Genomic DNA, 18772 nt, shown 5'->3' with positions numbered 1-18772 from the left:
TAAATTATTTTTCCACAAGGTTTATCATAAATATTTGTTGTAAATGGTTGAGTCACAGAGGCTTTGTTTGCTCAACCAAATGTTCAGACCATCAGTTAAACAAGCGGTGCTATGTTATCAATTAAACTGAGGGTTAAGCTTGTCTTGACCTTGGTGTGTCTTCCTAATGTCTATGTTGGCCTCATTGGATTCAGTTGACCAAGCACATTCTTCTTCTTCATCCTATCACAAAGATCATGCTGAGAGATTGCATTGTGTAGATTGCTAACTTCATTCAAGGTGTTTAACTTAAAATGCAGGAATCTATGGAGTGTGAAATGAATCTATGTACCAAACCTTCGTCTTAAATTTCTCAGACCTCGGCAACCCTGCGCTCTCCACAGGTAGAATCAGCAGCAGGCCTTCACCTCATGCATGAAGGCTGAATGCTTACCATTTTGTCCGTCTACCCAGTTCTGGCCATTATGCTTTATATTCATGAGCTGGAGAGACTGTACCATGATACAGGGGCAGCTCTTGTGGAGTAGAGCAGCTTGTCGATGTGCCCAAATGTCCAAGTGGTGTTGGGCAAGATGTTGATTTCCAGATTACCTCGATGCATCTATCCGTTTGTGAAATGGTTTGTTGTACAATTAGGATTATACATCTTCATGGTGAGATTTAGTTAAAATTTAGCTCATTTAGCTGAAGGGCAATGAGCTCAGAAGAATCAGTACTTCTAGAGTTTGTCAGAATTTAGAAAAACGTTTTTCGTGGGTTCCAGTGCTCAGGCACAACTTTTACTTTGAAGATGAATGCTCTTATTTCTGGTTTGCATCACAATTTAAATACTTTAACTAATATTTTGCAACTAGTTTGTGAGTCTTTGCGGACAAGTTGGAGTCTTCATCTGATATCCACCAAAGCAATCACAGGATTTTCAGTGAAGCACTGTGTGCTGGCAGAAACCATTCGTTCGACCACCAGTCAGCAAGACACAATTTTCTATGAGGTCACTGACTAGTCTCTAGTCTGTCATAACTGGGAACTAGCGATTGATTTCACAGCGACTGCCAGTAACCAGTTGCAATCAGTCATTTGCCCCCAGCGATGGGTGTTTGCCAGGCAGTCATTAAATGGTCAATAGGCCTGTGTAACGGGAGTCTAATGGGTCTTCACCGAAGTCATGGCGAAGGTCATATCGGCCGTTTTACAGGCACTTTTCTGTTTTCACAAGAATCATCATTTCAGTGAAGCAAGATCAATTTGTGCCAGATAGAAATGTTTGCAATCCTTGTTGACTTCTTGGTTAATTAGTCAGTTAATTGCTGTTAGTTTGTGCAGTATAGGGTTAGGGACTATGCGACTATCTTGTTGACATCTTGGTTATTAAATGATCTCCTGAACTAATTGTAATATAAGTATATTGCAGAAATTATTATACAGAATATGCATAAATTTGAAAGGTGTCCAGAGCCATTTTTGTTTTCATGAAATCATATTTAGTTTTAATAATCCAGCACATTAGAGATGATTTTGCTTTCGACAGGTTTTCATTTGAATAGTTTGGTTAATTCTTATTAAAAACCTACTTTGTTTGCTCCAGACACCATTAATTAAAAAAAAAAAAAATCAATTAAGGCTTTATTTGACCAGTAACCACAAGAGACCTAAATTGGATTTCATAATAAGTTTGAGATTTAACTTCCCCATGCTTTTGTTTTTCATCAATTCTTTTTTTCTTTTCTTTTTTTTTTTCTTTCTTTTTTTTTTTTTTTAAATTAAAAAGTTTAAGCAATCATCTCAGCACGTGTACACACAAATGGTGTGTTGGCTTCTTGCTTCAGACTTGCTTTGCCTGCAGTCACCTGTGTATCCCCGACTGCTTTGATAATTTACTTTCAGCGACTCTCATTGTTGTCTTTTAGCTCAGGTAAGCATCTCGTCGTACCTTGCCAAGAATATGACACAATTTAAGATTGATTGTCCGATTAGGCCCATAAGGTATTAAAAGCCTGTGTCTTTGTGATGGGTAGGCATTGCCAGCCTGCGCACGGTTGTGAGTAGCAGTCTAAATGTGTGTGAAAAGATAATTGGGATGTCAATAGCTGGGACTCTTGAAGTCTGATGTCAGGAGAATGTAGACCTCAGTGGCTAACTCCATCAAATAACTACATTTTACACAAAAAAGAGCGCATCCAAACAGTGAAGCTCGAGCCACAAGCTTTCTTACATATTTGTTGTTATAGAAAGAGACACCACATTGATGTATTCACACAACAGCACCTAGTCAAAGAAAAGTCTTTATGAGACTGCTCTATTTCAGAGCTGAATAACTCTGCTCCCCACAGCCTTTTTTATAACCGAACAAACTGAGAATTTTTATTATGACTGTCAAAATGTGGAGGTATTGGAGCAAATAAATAGTGCTGTGTGTCAGATGGATCCCAGTTAGAGCTGGAGCATAGTAATGTCTATTTAAGGTTGTCTCTGATGATCTAAGATGGAAAATTCAACTTTAGCTTTGATTCATTAGTTTGAGCGGGCACTAATTTGGCTTTTTGCATACTGCCATGATGTTACATCTCTCAAGATGCGAGAAAGCAAAACTATGAGGTTGGCTCATCCAGCCAGCTTCCTTTTTTTATTTTAATTAAATCATTTTTAAACCGCTTATCCAGTTTAGGGTTCCTGTAGGGTGGCAGGGCTAACACAAAGACAGTCAACCATTTGTACTTGGATTCACACCTAGAGCCAAGTTAGTTCATTTAACATGCATGTCTTTGGACTCTGGACATTACGGTTTTCACCCAGAGGTTGTTTCTCTTGAGGGTTTTAACATGGCTGTACCCATTTTTGGGTACTGTCTCTCTAAGTTTCCATCATGTGTATGGAGTCGAATTCCACAGTCTTTGAACTGCAGTGTGCAACAGTAGTCTTGTTCTGCTCTGTAGCCTCTGTGAGCTGCAGAGCTGGTTCTGCCTTGTGTATCCCTGCTTCCCTCTGTCGCTCCAGAGCAGGACAAGGACCACTCTCACCAATTTCAGACCAAGATGGTGGAGTCAAACCATGGGACAAGACACTCCAAGATCACTGACCTCATCATATAAAAGTATCATATCCCTGTTATAGTAATGCAATGTGTTCACCTTCCTTAGCATGCACAACAACATGACAAGTCCTGATGCGTCTGACGGCGAAATTTGCGTGTCAGCTACGGATTACAATTTGGTACCTAAAAAGTGTGCTACATCGACAACCTCCAACAGAACACAGTATTTTTGCAAAATATGTGAGGAAACTTTGTTTCCAAATTTAACAGGAAGTCTTGTCTCACTACTTGAGGCAAAAACACACCGAGTAAAACCAAGCGACAAAGGGGACTTACAGCAGCTGGTGATGTGACCCAAATGTAATCAAATGACTCCACCGAGCATCACTGGAGCACTTCACTCTATATGTCAGGAAGATGGAAATTACTCTTGCAGGTACTAGTGGAAAAGCAGGGCTGTGAGGAGCTGGTTTAAAAGCCCGACTGGAGATGCAACATCCCAGGTTTATTATTATTTTTTCTTTCAGTTTTATTATGGGATAATATTGTGCAGCTCCTGAAGAGTTACAAGGTTGTGTTACTTTAGTTATTGTTGAACAAAAATGTCAAGCCTTTATTTTATGCTATTTATTTATAGTATAAAATTAGATTTACTTACTGCTTAGAAATGCTCCTGCCTGCGAGCTGCAAGCAGTGATAACACATTCAGGATTTTATTTTTTTCTGTATCCTTGTAGATTCCGTTAGCGCAAATCTTTCTTGAAGCACTTGTATAAATTTGAGACTGCATGACCTACGCCTAGTTAGCAACTGAACTTTCAAAATAACATTCAGAGAGATTGCTTATACATCTCATTGTCATTATCCCAGATAGAAGGGTAAAATATACTCGGGCTTCCCAATCAAGAGAGGTCTCTGTGGAATATTGGGTTCATTTACTGATGCAGGTCTGTACCATAATAGTTTTATTTATCAGCACAAGTAAAACAGTCACTCACTGCTTTCTTGATTCAAGCATACATTTTATGTGCATGCGTAAATATATTTTTAAGTGGGTACAGCCTGCAGGTTGACTGATGAGCAGATTGGCATGAAATGATCAATATTTTCTAACAGAAAGCTAACAGCCTTTGGACTCAGTCTGTTGTGATTATAAAATGTATGCATTAGCATATATTTCAGCAATATGTGTCATGTTTCATTTATTCAATATGTGGCCCTTTGCTTGCTGTATCATAGTCAGTCTGGCCTGCTGAGAAAATGTGTTGCTCATTCCCGGTAAGGATTGTTACATATGCCCCTTCTGTGATTCTACTAATTGCATTTTTGACCATGCTGAATGTGCTAAATGCTAAATATTCTTAATTTAAATGAAGTCTGGAAGATATGATAGACTTGTTATGTTTTAGCTGTGCTGGATGAGCGTTTAATATGTAAAAAATCTTTTGGGTGGAGTTCAATTTTAATGTAATGCCTCATTTCCTGTAGCATTAGGATTAAATGGCTCTTACTGGACCTCTTCATCTCAGACGATGAGCTGTGCACTCTGGGTTAAATTGGGGGTGGGGGGTGTCTCCTCTGCAGTGTCAGCAAGTGTTAACTTATTGAAATTAAGATAATTATATTTTTTGCCTGTTTGGAGACTTGGAAATGGTTGACCTAGCAGAATAATTAGCTGCACATTTGTTGTTTATCTCATAATATTTTTAATGTTTCCTCTTTTCTTTTTTTCTGCTCTGGTTCGTGCAAACATGATCAACTGAGTCGGTGCTTCAGTCAACCTACTGCACTCACTGCTTGTCTAAGCAGAATTTCACATTGACAAAGTAATTTTTCAAGGAACATATGCACATATTGCTGTCATGCATTCAGAAAATCTTCATTGCGTTATTTGTATTAATCTAATCCTTAATTAACCTCACCTGAACGTGTGTCTTTGTTAAAACCCAACCTTCACACTTCACATGGGAAGGTCCCATAATATGCATAAAACTGTTCTATTCAATTGTGGAGAAAACTCCAACAATCAAATGACCTCCTCTGAGCAAGCACTTTGACGAGAGCAGGAAGGAAAAAAACTCCCTTTTAACTGGTGTAATTGGAAGTTTGGTAGTTTGATATCTGGCTTTTCTTGCTGACATGGGTGCCTGTGTCGTCCCAACCACCCCACTCACTACACCACTTTGCAATGTGTCTTTTGTTCCATCAACTGGTTGCAGCAGACCCCCCACCTTCAAAAATGATCAACAAGTGCTTGCTCAAAGGGAGTCATGTGATTGTTGGGGTTTTCTGCGTATTATTGTGCGGTCTTTAACATACAATATAATTCACCTTGAGGAAAATGTTGTGATTTGGTGATATATATATATTTAAAAAAAAATTAATTGAAGTTGCTTTTCATTAGAAAAAGTGTGGGCTTGTTTGTGACTGATAGAATACAGTGTAACAATAAAACTTCAAAATGTAATCAATTCATATGTGACATTCACACGCCAAATGTTGAATGTGAATGTTGGATTAAAAAGTGCTTGAGCACAGAAAAAACACTTGTGGTGAATGTGTGGTTTAGTTAAATGCTGCTGAAGGCTCAATTAGAGTATTGAAGTAAATACCAGTCGATTTAAGTTGAGCCACTGCATGTTTAAGCATTGTGTAATTTTGTGTTCTTATATCACTGGCTATTAAAGGTGGCTCATGTGTATTGTTAGCCCACTCTTACTGTTAACAGATATAAAGTATAAGGAGTTAGTAGACTTGACATTAGCTGTTTCCTTCTGCTTGCACGCACTCTTTACAGTAGGCTAAATCATTCATCACACTCTCTGGATGTTTGTAGACTTATGCAGCTTTGCTGTTCCAATATTGGCACAGAGTTCACTTGTGTTTTGGGTGGATAGTTCTATCCACTGCTGGGTCTAAGAGTTTGAACAATGAAGAGATATCACTAGTGGCCAGGATGCTTCATCTTGTCAGGTGATGGCAGGACCAGTAGACACCATTAAAGCTTTGGCAACGATCCAGTCAGCCAGTTAGTGTGACCTTTCCCACCAGTACTGAGTCATTAGTTTTTGGGACAGTTGGACAAAGTGTGCAGTGTGACTGAAAACTCACTGTTATCCAATTCTGTGGTAATCCAACCAGAAAATCCTATTTTGGGGATATTGGAAGGCAAGTTTTTGTGGGCTGTTGATAGCTGTAATCCTGTTCTTCAAATGGCCCGTCTAAGGTTGCTAAAAGAGGCGAATGCACTGTTGCCTAAGAAAACGTGCCCTTAGTCAAAGTATAATTAAATGGCAAAAAATATGATCATTTTGATAACTCAGGTTTTTGACCCTGATCAGGTAGTCACATGTATCACAAAGGTACATATTACATAAGTATAGAAATTGTTAGCCCAGGGAGAGTTTTCAAATGGACATTAGCTGAGCCAGTGAACAGCTATTCACTCCTTGGGTTTTAGTTGTGTTCCTGATTAAAATCTTTAGATTCTAGACATTTGAATGATGAGAAATTTTTATTCTCATTCCACAGTACTCTGCAGAGGTCTTGAGCCACCCATCATTTCTTCATATTTGCTAGAAAAATGGGAAATAGGTGCAGCAATTTATTGGAACACATGCAAACTGGCAAGTTAATATTTGGGGTGTTGGCGCCTCAAGATGATCTCACACTGCTTTAATAATGTTGGGTTCGGTCTGGGGAGGCCAGTCCATGAGTATTGTTGTTTTTTTTTTTTTTGGTTTTTTTTGCTGTTTTTTCTATCCAAATATGCTTTTACTACATTAGTTGTGTGTTTGGAGCTATTGTCATGCTGAAAAATGAGGCCATTGCCAGTGAAATATTTTCCATATAATTATTGGTATTTTTTTCTGTCTTCATAAGTCTATAGATTTTGGCAAGATTCCAACACCACTGGCTAAAATGCAGTAATAAACCACCACAGAGCCTCCACTGTGCTTTACTGATGGCTGTTTTCCTCCCCTGAGGAGAACTGAAGGGTTTTTTTGCTAATGTGTCTTTGAGAATTACCTTGTTGGTGGAAAAATACTATTTTTATGTCTGTCAACCTGTAAATTCAGTTTAAGAAACTGGCCTATTTTTATTCCTTTCTTTTGCTGCTAGTTACAAAGAGCAAAAAGAGGATTTAAAATTGTTTCTTTGCTTTGTCTGTTATGTGTAGAGCAGCTCATCCATAGTTGGGTGCCTTTTTATGCTTGAATGTTAGTGGCGTAACAATCTTCTGCCTCTCCGGGATGTTCTTTTTATAATAATCATTATAATCATGTTGCTAATTAACCTTATTAGCTGTGAGATTTCCACTAGCTAGCTTTAGTTCCCCGTGTACCTACTTTTTAAAATCATATTGGTGGCATGCACTAAAGTTTTCTATGTAATATATATACATGTATATTTTAAATAGAAAGCAATGTTTGTGGCAATGTATCTCTGTACTCTATGCCGTAGCCTGATGCAGAACTCAAAGATGTGTAGGGTAGCAATATGCAGTGCAAACCCAGTAAGTTGATTAGCACAAGGATAATATCACTGTGAAACAAAATGCAATGGGATGTAATTGTATCAGGTTCATTACGCTGGTGTAGATGTTTTTCTCATTCTTATAGCTCTGTCAGTCCGTGTATAGATTTACAGTCTGTCCTCGAGTCTTCTCTCTGTTCTGCATTTCAGTAAAAATAACAGTCCAGTTTCACTTGAGGTTGCAGAGCAGCACAGAGACATCAGCTCACAATGCAAACAGCAACACCGTACCCTGTGACAGGGACTCGGCACAGAACTCTAATTTCTGCTTTAAGAGACGTGGCCTTACAAAACGACAATAACAGGGTCACCCTGACGATGGTCAACAATGCTCGACTGCCGGATACCTCACTGTGTGAAGCTTATTTTGTTTGCGCTTGTTTGCCTTCTTGGTCCATAAACAGTTTCATCATTTACACGTTGTTCACAGAGGTTGTTAATTAGTCAAGGTGGCGATTAGAACCAACGACCATTCAGACACTCACCAGAATATGGACGAGTGGGGAAAAGCCAATGATGCATCTGATTATGCAGTTGATGCTGAATGAGGCATTACTAGTTTATAAACAGGAAGGGAGCCCACTTAGTCATGCTGCTGCTGATGGCACAGCCTCAACAGGAAACTGGTAATCAGTGAAACGGACCTTGATTAAAATAAATGACGATGCTTGCAGGAGTCCCCCTGTGATATCAAGTGCATAAATATCCCACTTCTATTTTTATTTTTGCTTTCAGATATTATCTGCGGAGTTTATATAAGAGTTGTTCTGCAGATATGAATCCAGGATTTTTTTTAAATTTATGTTCTTTAAATGGTGTTATTAGAGGTGTGCTGCTTTCCTTGAAGCGTACTTGCTGGTTTTCAGAGGTGCTGCAGTACAATCACTAGTCATTCGTGTGCTTTGTGGGCCTGAAAACCATATTGGCAGCTATGCATTAAATTGCTAATGTGCCTGGCAGAGCTACATTATCCGCCCCGTCAAAGTGACAAGGGCAGAGGTAGAGCGCTCCCTTCAGCTGTGCATGAGATCTTTGGAAAATGGGTTGTGTGGATATGGTGTGGCAGTGCGCAAAGTTGTCTTTTTAAAGGCTTTCTTTGAATTTGCCGTGTTTCCGCCTCGCTGCTTTGACAGCTGCAGAACAATGAGGCCGGATTGGCTGGCCAGTTTCACAGCACCTACATTCAGTCTCTCTGTGGTCAAACTCGCACACCTGGCTGCTTCTGTAGTTATTTTTTTCCCTTTTTTACTTCGTAACATTGAGCTTCTTTCCACGCCTCAGCATGCAATGAAATATTTGTATTGAAAGAACTGGACATTAAACATATGAAAAAATTGCTAGACTTTAATTGACAGGACCTAATCTTGTATGGGGGGTTTTGTAGCAGAAAAACTGTAAAGCATTAGCTCTTTTTTCTCCTTTCCTGTGTGACTCCTGTGTTCCAGCTGGATGGTTTGTTTGTCCCAGTCTGTTCTCTGCCCAGATTCAGACTCTCGGGCCTCAGGTTGTTGAGTAATGTGATTGCCTGAGGAGCCCCAAGGATAAACACTCATGTCAGCTTCTTTATAGCTTTTCAAGATCACTTTAAGAGGCACAATGCCTGTGAGTGTTTGCCTGTTGTTTCATCCGTCGCATAGAGAATATTGCTCTTCTAATTTATGATCATTCTGTTCGTCTTGACTTATCAATATGGTTAGTAACTGTTGTCATAGAGAATGAAACACAAAAATAAAAATCCTGGGATCTGTTGACTTTTTTTCAGTATCACCTGTATCCCACAGCATCCCATCATCATGTTGCAACTTCTCCATCAATGAAAGCGTGCTGCATACAAAGACGTCTTCTCAAAACTAACTGAGGGATGGGAATAGAGAAGATGAGAGCAAACCAAGCATCTCGTGACCGTGCAGCAGTTTTAAACTTATTGCATTGATCGTGAGCGTCTCACGCTCCACGACTTTGCAGCTTTTTAATGACATTGCTTGTCATCTCTTAATCTCTCACACCTGAATACATGGAAACGCAGTTTATGTGATTAACTTTGGAAGCACGCTTATTGATTTAATGACATCCCTAGCCGGCCTGTTCGATTGTGACTGAAAACATGCTGACGATAAATTTGGTCAGTAATTAAACTATTGATTGTTTATCAACAAATATGCATTTATTAAACACACAGGTGTTTTTTGTCGTTTTTCTGTTTGTTTTTAAGCAGAGGATTTTCTTGACCTTTGAGTTCAAATGAAAGGGGTGGACACTATGAGGGACACAGGGTCGCCTGGTAGAGAGTTGGACCCAGACTAGGAGATGTTTTTGACCATGAGGACCCCTTCCAAAGACAACTGTCGGTCCCTGCCAGCCTGCACCCTCCAACGTGGAACGTCCACAGAGGCATATTGGGGTGAAGAGAGGCACGGCTGGCAGCAGATGGGGAGCTTGATGGAGAGCTGAAGCCAGTAACCACCTGACACCTCAGCCGCTCTGTAGGATGTGGACTGGGTGACAGAGCCTTAGTGGAGACAAAGACTGCTGCAGGAAACCATTATCCTTCCACAGGTTTACCTACGGAAACCTTGTTACGACTCCTATTTTCGTCTGGATTGATCTTGTTGTGCAGAGGCGCTCTTTCAGTCATTTCAGTTACAGAGGAACAAAATGGCGAGTGAGCCTGTGCTTCTAGGGAGGAAAGAGGTGCGCTCCATTCATAACACAAGACAACACGAGAACTTTCTAGCTAAAATTACAGCCGTCTTTGAAAAGACCAGTGTTTAAGGGTTTGTGCCTGTTCGCACTTGAAGAGTGGGGTATGCTGAAGGAAGAAAATGTAGTTGATTGGCTTCGCAGCTGTCGTTGCGCCCGAGACACCTGTGCTTTTTGTGTGTGTGCTTGTTGTGTTTCACTGTTTCTGTTGACACTACTTTAAGGTCAGATGAATTTGATTATAATTGCCTCTTCCAGCAGCTTGCATGTTTCTCTTTTTACAGTTGGAGTATACACTATGTTTGCAAATTTATATCAGATACAAGTTCAGTATTTAAGTCTTTTTAAGTGACTTTTAATCCCTGTTTTCTCATTAACGAGTGCCAGTAATAAGGAAGTGATTGCACTGTTGAGTCGGTATTATGGCCTATTATTGTTATTTGTAGCAGATTTAGATGCAGATAAACGTCTCACTGTTTTGCATTGTTAAAATGCCAAGCTTGCCTTCTACTTATACTCTTTTGATTTGTGTTTAAAAAAGAAAAAAAAAAAAAAACGCATGCAGCAGGAGCCTCTTTATAGCCTCTAAACTTTGGCATGTATATGCTGCTTTAAGATGCACATAAATGCAAATTTACAGCATCAGCTTGTTGAAACCCCTGAGCCTGCTATTGGTGCAGCAACGGCCACATGTGCATATTTGACTGAAAATAAACACAGAAAATCTGGTTTTAAAGCAAAACTGTCCCAACCAAGGCTTTGTATTGTTTAGTCTCATTTCAGTCTTGTTACTATAGCCTTTGTGTTTGTTGGCTTGTCATATTGTTAGACTTGATGCAATATGAATCAAAGAATTGCTCCAGAGCTTATTAGTCACACAGATGAGGCTGCTGTGTCCTCTGTGATATACATTTGTCTAATAATAGTCCTTTAGTGAGCTGCTGAGGTTTGCTATAGGATCTCTATAGATGAATTATGTTACATGAGCCTTTGAACATACTTGGCCTACATTAATGAGCTCGGTGGCAAAAGAAGCTGCCTCTGAAAATTTACTGAACACTTGCTTCGTTCTCTTTGGCAGCTTTCTTCTCAGCACTGTCAGCTCTTTGGTTCTGCTGCTTGACGCCGTTCCAACCCCCTCGGTTTACCACGGCTACAGTGTGAATCGAAGCCTGTTTGGAGTGATATTCCTTATATTTATTCTTAGTTTCCCCCCCTTTGGTCATTATTTCTCTGTTCTAATACCAGACCTATTTTACATCTTTGTCAGCTCAGCTTAGTGGTTGAAATTGGAACTATTTGTACAATAAGCAGGCTTTTGTTCTGAAAATGCCACCGTATGTATGAAAGCCCTTCATCGCAACCTTTTGTCTTTTTTAAATCAGCGACTGACCTGAGCTGTTGGCGATAGCACAAAGGCTCACGTTGTGAATGGAAGCTTCATCTTCCATGTTTCAAAAAAGAAAAACTCAGCAGCTTATCCATTCGTACCGCCTTCAGAAAATCTGTAAATAATCTATTCGTTCCTAGAGATGAGTCTTTGTTGTTCCCCTTCTCAAAATTGGCCTACAAATGAAAATAGATCTTTATTCTATCTGTGTGGTTGTTTCTTTGCCTTACACGAAGTAATCCCTATTATTTTTCTGCATCTCTACAGGTTCAACTACAGATCAACACACCATCTCACCACCAATGGCTTCTATGAGTTCCTCAATTGGTTCGATGAAAGGGCGTGGTACCCCTTGGGGAGGATCGTGGGTGGCACAGTAAGTTTATCCTCAAAATGCAGCTCCATTTGTTACATATTTGTTCATCAATTTTCCATTTCCAGTTTAGAGAACTAGAGATTTAAATCTTGTTAATAAGGTGCCCATAAGAGCCACAAGTATCTCTACTGATCCGATTTCTAAATGGCCTATTCAGCTTTGGAGCTACAAAGCTGATGGAGCCTATCCCATCTTGCATACACATCTTGGGTACACACTGGATCTGTCAACAGCCCCCCCACACAGTCTCACATCCTCACCTACAGTCAATTTTGAATCATAATTTAACCTAAAAAGTATGGCTGTGGGGAAACTCCACACAGGAGTACCACAGGCTCACAAAATTTTAAGAAAATATGTTTTGTGATTAAAAAAATAATAATAATAATAGAGAGAACCTGAGCAACACTGACTTGGATAATGACCTCTGTGTATGTGTATGGGGAACAGTCAGTGTTTACACTCTTTAGAAAAACCATGGTGCCCTCAGCCTACATCAGAATCATAATACTCTGGATACTTTACCTTTTTGGGCCATTCTGTTAACCACAGATTGGTTGTGTGGGAAAATCTCAATAGATCAGCCCTTTCTGAAACACTCGAACCAACCTGGCTGACACCTACGACCGTATCCAATCCAGCATTACTTACATCGCCTTTCTTCCCTCATTCTGATGCTCGATTTGAACTTCAGCAGGCCTTATTGGTCATGTCTACATGCATAAATGCACTGAGTTGCTATCACGTGACTGGTTGATTACATATGTGTCTATGAAGTAGTTGTACAGCTCTACCCCAGTGAGAGTGTGTATCAGAAAAGACTAAAAAGCGATCATTATTTCCAACCACGACTTTTCCCAGCTGAAGGTCAATCATCTGCATATTGCTTTAGGTGTTTGATGTAAAACACAGAGGCAAGCGTTTACATTTCCGAAGGCCGAACATTTGCTGTGCTTGAAATTGACCCCAAGGATAACCTTTCTAAATAGTTGCCTTTTCCCCCTCAATTTTCTGTTGTTTTACTAAATCAGCTCAGACAAGTGTTTCATCCTCTTTGTGTTTCCACCAAAGTGTTGCCTTGTCTCCGCATCTCTTTTATTTTAATGGCTGATTTAAATTCAGCCTGTAGTTTCCAGTTTAGTCACTTGAGCATTGAGGCACTACATTTTGCTGAATGTGTCTTGCAGTTTGTTTAATCAGACAGTGACCTCAAGTGTGAACGAGCTCGCTCTGCATCAGACTAAAAGGGGTTGAGATAAGTGTCAGCAACTAACGCTGAGGCCATGGCACTATATTAGATTGCTCCCTTTCAACTTGGGAGCAACTTTCTGGCCCATGTGTGACACAGTGAAGTTGTATTCATGAAGGAGAGTAAGATGAGCCTGATACTGAGAGTCAAATTGGTCCTGAAAGAATAGATTTACACTACTTTAATGAGTCTTCTAATATTAAGGATAAGGTTGAAGAAAGCTTTTAGTGTTTAGAGTCTGCCTTGCAAAAAATCTCAGGGCAACGGGACATAAGCTAGAGGAATTCTGCATCGTACATAGCCTGGAAATAGTACGCTTGATGCCGCAATGTCCTGATTTTTAAAAAGACTGAGATATATTTGCATTGCATGACCCTGACCTGGTTTGGTGGCAGAACACACAGAGGCTCACACATAGGTCGACCAGCACATCGAGATGCCCATTTGATCCTGTCGGCACACAAGGTTCAATACAGGGATAAAAACAAACACAAGCTTACTACATACAAGAACAAAGAAGGCCTGCCTACATGCAGTGTGGAGAAGTATTTCGAGGGTACTAAAGTCAGGCTTGGCAGATCAAGGATGCCATAGAGCCCCATAAGCCTCCATCAAAGAGCATGGATTTAAGTCACAATCCAGGAACAACAGTTAACCGTTAACTTGACTGATTCCCCTCAGCTGCCGTGCCCTCCCCACTGACCAGCAACATGATTACGATAAAATATTGAACTTTTTCGGTGAAAAATGGGACATGATGATTCTACAAAATGTGTCTCCCATTTCCCCGATTCCCTCATCTCCCAGCCTCATCTTCTCACCCCTCTATCCTGTGAACAGTGACGTCTATGTGAGTTAAATACCTTTGGCCTTTCCATCTCCCTTTCCTCCTTAACGTCCCCACCTGCTGTTTGTTCTCTCAACCAAGCTTCATGGACATACTAGGGTTATACTCTGAGCTATAATTGCTCTAGCTAATGGTGCATCAGGACTACAGAATCTAGGTACTCAGTGCCAGATAAATGTGGAAATGAATTCTTACCTCGATTACTAGTTCAGGTAAAACGCTGAGCTAGAGCCTGACCCTTGGAGCCTGTAGTGCGACTCCTGTCTCTTTCCCTCTGATTAGGGAGTTCCTGCACATAGCCGATACAACGAGGCATGTTAATGCTGTGCATTTATTCACATTTCTGTTATTGTAGTACCAAACAACGTCCAGGGCTGGAGCTGGAAGACATTCTACATACTGATATTTGAATATAGTTTTCACTCCTGCACAAGCAATCCAAGGAATTATACATCCCAAACCTATCCATCAGGATTCATCTGTCATAAGTAATTACCTTCTTCTTTTATTTGACATTTTTAAAATGCCTGATTCTGGATCCCCAGGGATGATACTTATACCACTGGAATGAATTCACATAAAGCATGCTGGAACTAATATGCAGCTTCACAAGGTGCTTGGCAACCAAATTAATTAATCTGACTGGAAGAAAAATGTTAAAGAGTAAAACATGCACTGCAGCGGAATGGCTGTGGCATCGCAAAAAGTGGAGATATTGTATTTCTTTTTTTTAATCATTGTCAACAAATCCCTTGAAAATGCAGAAATGGATAATGAATTCATCCTTCCAGCAAGATCTGTGTGTAAGCCAAGGCTTGATATAGCATATTTCTCTGTGCCATAGCGCTTCATTTGCCCCCAAACTGTGTCACTGTCAGTGAGCCACACTGTTGCACTACATAAATGACACGTTGCTTCCTCACCATGAACATTAGCATTGTGTTTTGTTTTAAGTCAGTCTCTTATGCATGGTCTTGCTGATGTAAATACTCACTAGCTTACCAGATGCATACTAATCCCCTGTTTGTTAAAATGCCCAGATATCCCAGGGCATCACTGTGGCTCCCTTTGAGATTTACATGCTCGGTCTACACAAAACAGTCCACTGTAACCCACAGTGGACTTTTGGAAAACGTTTAGTGGCAGATGGCAGGTGACATTTCCCCTTATAAGACACATCCATTTCTTTAGCAGATGGGTGGGTCATTTAATTGGCCACACTAAATGCAAATGTCTCCGTATCACATGTAAATGTGCAGAGTCTAGGAGTTGATGCGTAGGAATTGATGCATGTGATAGAACTATGGCCCTTTAGCAACTAGAAATATTTGACCTATTTTTTTTTTTTTTTTTTTTATTACAAAAAAATAGATGAAGGAAAATGAAAAAACTAACTGGATCAGACTTTACAGGAATGCAAACAGCATAACAAGCATGATTATGACCTTTTCTCCAAAGTGTCTGAATAAGAGAGCAATCTGAAAGCTAAGGAAATGCAAATTTAAGGACATTTGAGATTGCATTAAAATAACTGAAAAATAACAAATTATTCTTGATTATTTTATTGCTTAGAGAGACAAATGGGTTCATTAAGGGCTGAGATTACATCAGGGATCGACTCTGAGCTGTTGCTTGCTTGCAGTGGTGATAGACAGATGAGGTCAGGCAGGAGTCTCTGTGGTCTGTGATGTTTGCAGATGACATTGGTATCTGTAGGGAGAGTGGGGAGCAGGTGAAAGAGTCTGAAGAGGTGGAGGTATGCTCTGGAGAGACATAGAAAGGAAGTCGGTAGGTGGAAGACAAAATACATGTCTGTAAAGTAGAGTAAGACAGGAAGGTGATGATGCAAGGAGTAGAGGAAGTGACGTAGATGAGTTTATATACCCCGGGGAGTGGACCGTGCACAAGTGGAGTGGTGGGTAGAGACCTGTGTCAGGAGTGTTTTGGAGTTGTAAGAGAAGAATAGTGGCTAAAGGAAAGGTAAACAAGATGAAAGTGGGAGCACGTATGGTGTATGATTTGGAGACAGTGGCACTGACAAAAGATGGGAAGTAGAGCTGGAGGTGCCAGAGTGGCACTAAGAGAAACAGGACTGGAAATGAGAAGGTTAAGAGGTTCGCAGACATGCACACTGGAGGGCTAGTGGGGAATTGTACAAAGGGTGTTGAATATGGAGCTACCAGGGAGAAAGACGAGAGGAAGACCGCAGATGTAGGGGAGGAGGTTTGGTGTGACAGTACATGCTGGAGAGAGGGGGAGAGGGAGGCAAATAATCTGCTGTGGCGACCCCTAAAGGGAGCAGTCAAAAGAAGATTGCAGTGTCAAACAGCAGCTTCACAGTTGGAAGCGGAGGTGGGATTTGTCAACATTTATATATAGAGAGCGACTGTTCAACACTAAAAGTCGGCTGCAAACAGTGCCTTGCTCAAGGGCACAGCGATGGCAGTTGCTGGAGTAACAGAGAGGCGCTCGCTTATTTGGTGTGTAGGTTTATGGTGAAAATCCCACTTGTTTGCATGACTGAGCGAGATAATTTTATGAACACAGACAGGCTTCAGGGAAGGAGGGCATTTACTTTTACTCCCACACTGCTTTTGAAATCATAAAACGAATGTGTGAGAGCTCTTATTTGCATCAAGCCTATGCTTTTAAAACATGCAGGGGTGTGGACAAGTGCTGGGTTCATCTCAGACTGGTGCAGCGAGCCCGTAAATGCAATCAATGGCTGTTGTTTAGGAAACTTGGGAGCGGAGAATGTAATTCAGAATTTTGTGAATTACTAAGTTACACTCTGCCGTCATTTTAAACAGCCAGTCTGGGTTTGACGTTTTAACAATTATTCTGCTTGCTGTGACCTCTGACGCCAGGTAGGATTCACGAAAACACCTTTGCTAATGTTACATTTGCTCCGTTCGACCTACCTGGGCTCACCTTTCAGTATATACAGCTCACAGTCTCCTCCTCTTCTCATGAGCCTCACTGGCTCGTTATCTTTCATCATATCTTTTCTTCTGCCTGCCTCTGCCTTTCACACATCTACTATGCTTCCAGTCTCATCCTTACACTCCCCTCCACCGCCCTTTATTCAAAATTAGACAGATGATCCTGACAGTCTGCATTAATTGTGTATGGTAGCATTAAGTCTCTAAGCACTGAGACGGGTCAGGCCGTTCGGAAGAAAGATGAGCCGATGTCAGTTAATGTGACAGTTGAGTGCCTTTATGCTCACACCAGTCCAGCTGCCCTCTCCCTTTTTATTTCCCCCTTTTCACTCCCACCCAGCCTCCACTCCCCAGAGGATGACTGCCAGTTGCTCTTTCTCCTGTGCCACAGATAAGGAAGGAAGGCTTCTCTAATGTGACAGTCCAGAACAACAGCAGGCTGTCAATCCAATAAACCGCTCTTTGTTGCCGTAATGACAATGACTCAAGTGCGTTTCTGTAACGCCTTTTGACAGTTTTAGTTGATGCTGTTTTCAAAATGAGCAAGCCGCCTTGTGCTTTGTTGAATGCCAGTTTAGAGAAGTGTTGATTAAATTTATGTACAAAGATTTCTTTCAAGCCAGACCTCATTGCTAAATATCCTTGACTATGATGAACAGCTTTAGTCATATTTGAGGGGACCTGGGCCATACGACAGTTTAGAATGGGTAATAATGGACTGTTGTCAAATTCTCAGAGCTATGAGATGAGATGTGGTTGATTTACGCAGATGTAGATTAGCTGGTGTAGGTTGGACTTCTAGGCATTGGCTAATTAGAGACGTGAAGACCTAAGTTTATTAGCAGTAGCGTATGGAGTGGGCCTACAGTGGAAACGCATCAAGGACTACTCGCACGTTAAACATAACCTTTATTTTGCATCTTATTTCAGACGTCCACATTGCACTGCACAAAGCTCTAATTGGATCTGCTCTCATACAGATGAGACAAGGACATTAAGCCTCACCCACTCAGGCCCCATCTTTAATGGTTTTAATAATAACATTCTTGTTGACACCATGTGTGGCAAAACTTGACCCTCGATTTTTCTTTATGCAAGCAAAAATAATTCCTTTTTCCTTTTCATCCCAGTTTTCTAGTGTTTGAATCGACCAAAATGGAGAACAGAGAAAAGGAGATTCTGTGATTTATTAATGATATAATCAACAAATTGATAGCAGAAATAATTGTTCAGACCTTTAAGTGTGCCCAGTGTGATTCAAGGCCAATTCAGTTTAGTTCGATTTAATTTGGTTATTTGCAATTAGCATATTGGTTGAGCTGAATATTTATTTTCGTTGCTGCCCCTGTAATATGTAATAAACAGTGGTGGCTCTGTGGCAGTGCACGCTGGTGTTTGGTGCCTAAATGCCCATCAGTAACTCGTGTTCATCATTAATGGAGCTTGTTAATGGCCACATTACCTCCTGTTAAATCTCGCTGAAGTTTTGACCTAATGAAATGAGAAATGCAGTGCTGTGCAAAAGTCTTGAGCCCATACTCTTTTCTTTGTTTCCAAGGAGCCAGAGGCAATACTTCTGGGCTTTTTGAAGGGCCTTGTAAGTGACCATTTTTAGGGGAATGGGTTGTTTTTGACCTGTGACTCAGTGAAGCTTGAAAAGATACTTTACTCAAAGGATGAAACAGTGTTTTGTACATACAC

General features: G+C 40.5%; 1 protein-coding gene across 1 annotated transcript in view; it reads left to right on the top strand.

Annotated features, from left to right (window-relative positions):
- LOC101478849 (dolichyl-diphosphooligosaccharide--protein glycosyltransferase subunit STT3B) overlaps positions 1-18772 on the top strand; it is a 105374-nt gene that overhangs the window by 33747 nt on the left and 52855 nt on the right. The window contains exon 2 of the mRNA XM_004548999.4: positions 11925-12033. Coding sequence (XP_004549056.1) covers positions 11925-12033 — 109 coding nt within the window. The remainder of the gene's footprint in view (positions 1-11924; positions 12034-18772) is intronic.

The sequence above is a fragment of the Maylandia zebra genome, linkage group LG22 (genome assembly GCF_041146795.1).
Source record: "Maylandia zebra isolate NMK-2024a linkage group LG22, Mzebra_GT3a, whole genome shotgun sequence".
Classification (NCBI taxonomy): Eukaryota; Metazoa; Chordata; class Actinopteri; order Cichliformes; family Cichlidae; genus Maylandia; species Maylandia zebra.
Note: the sequence above shows the minus strand (reverse complement) of the source record. Positions and strands in the feature narration are given on the sequence as shown.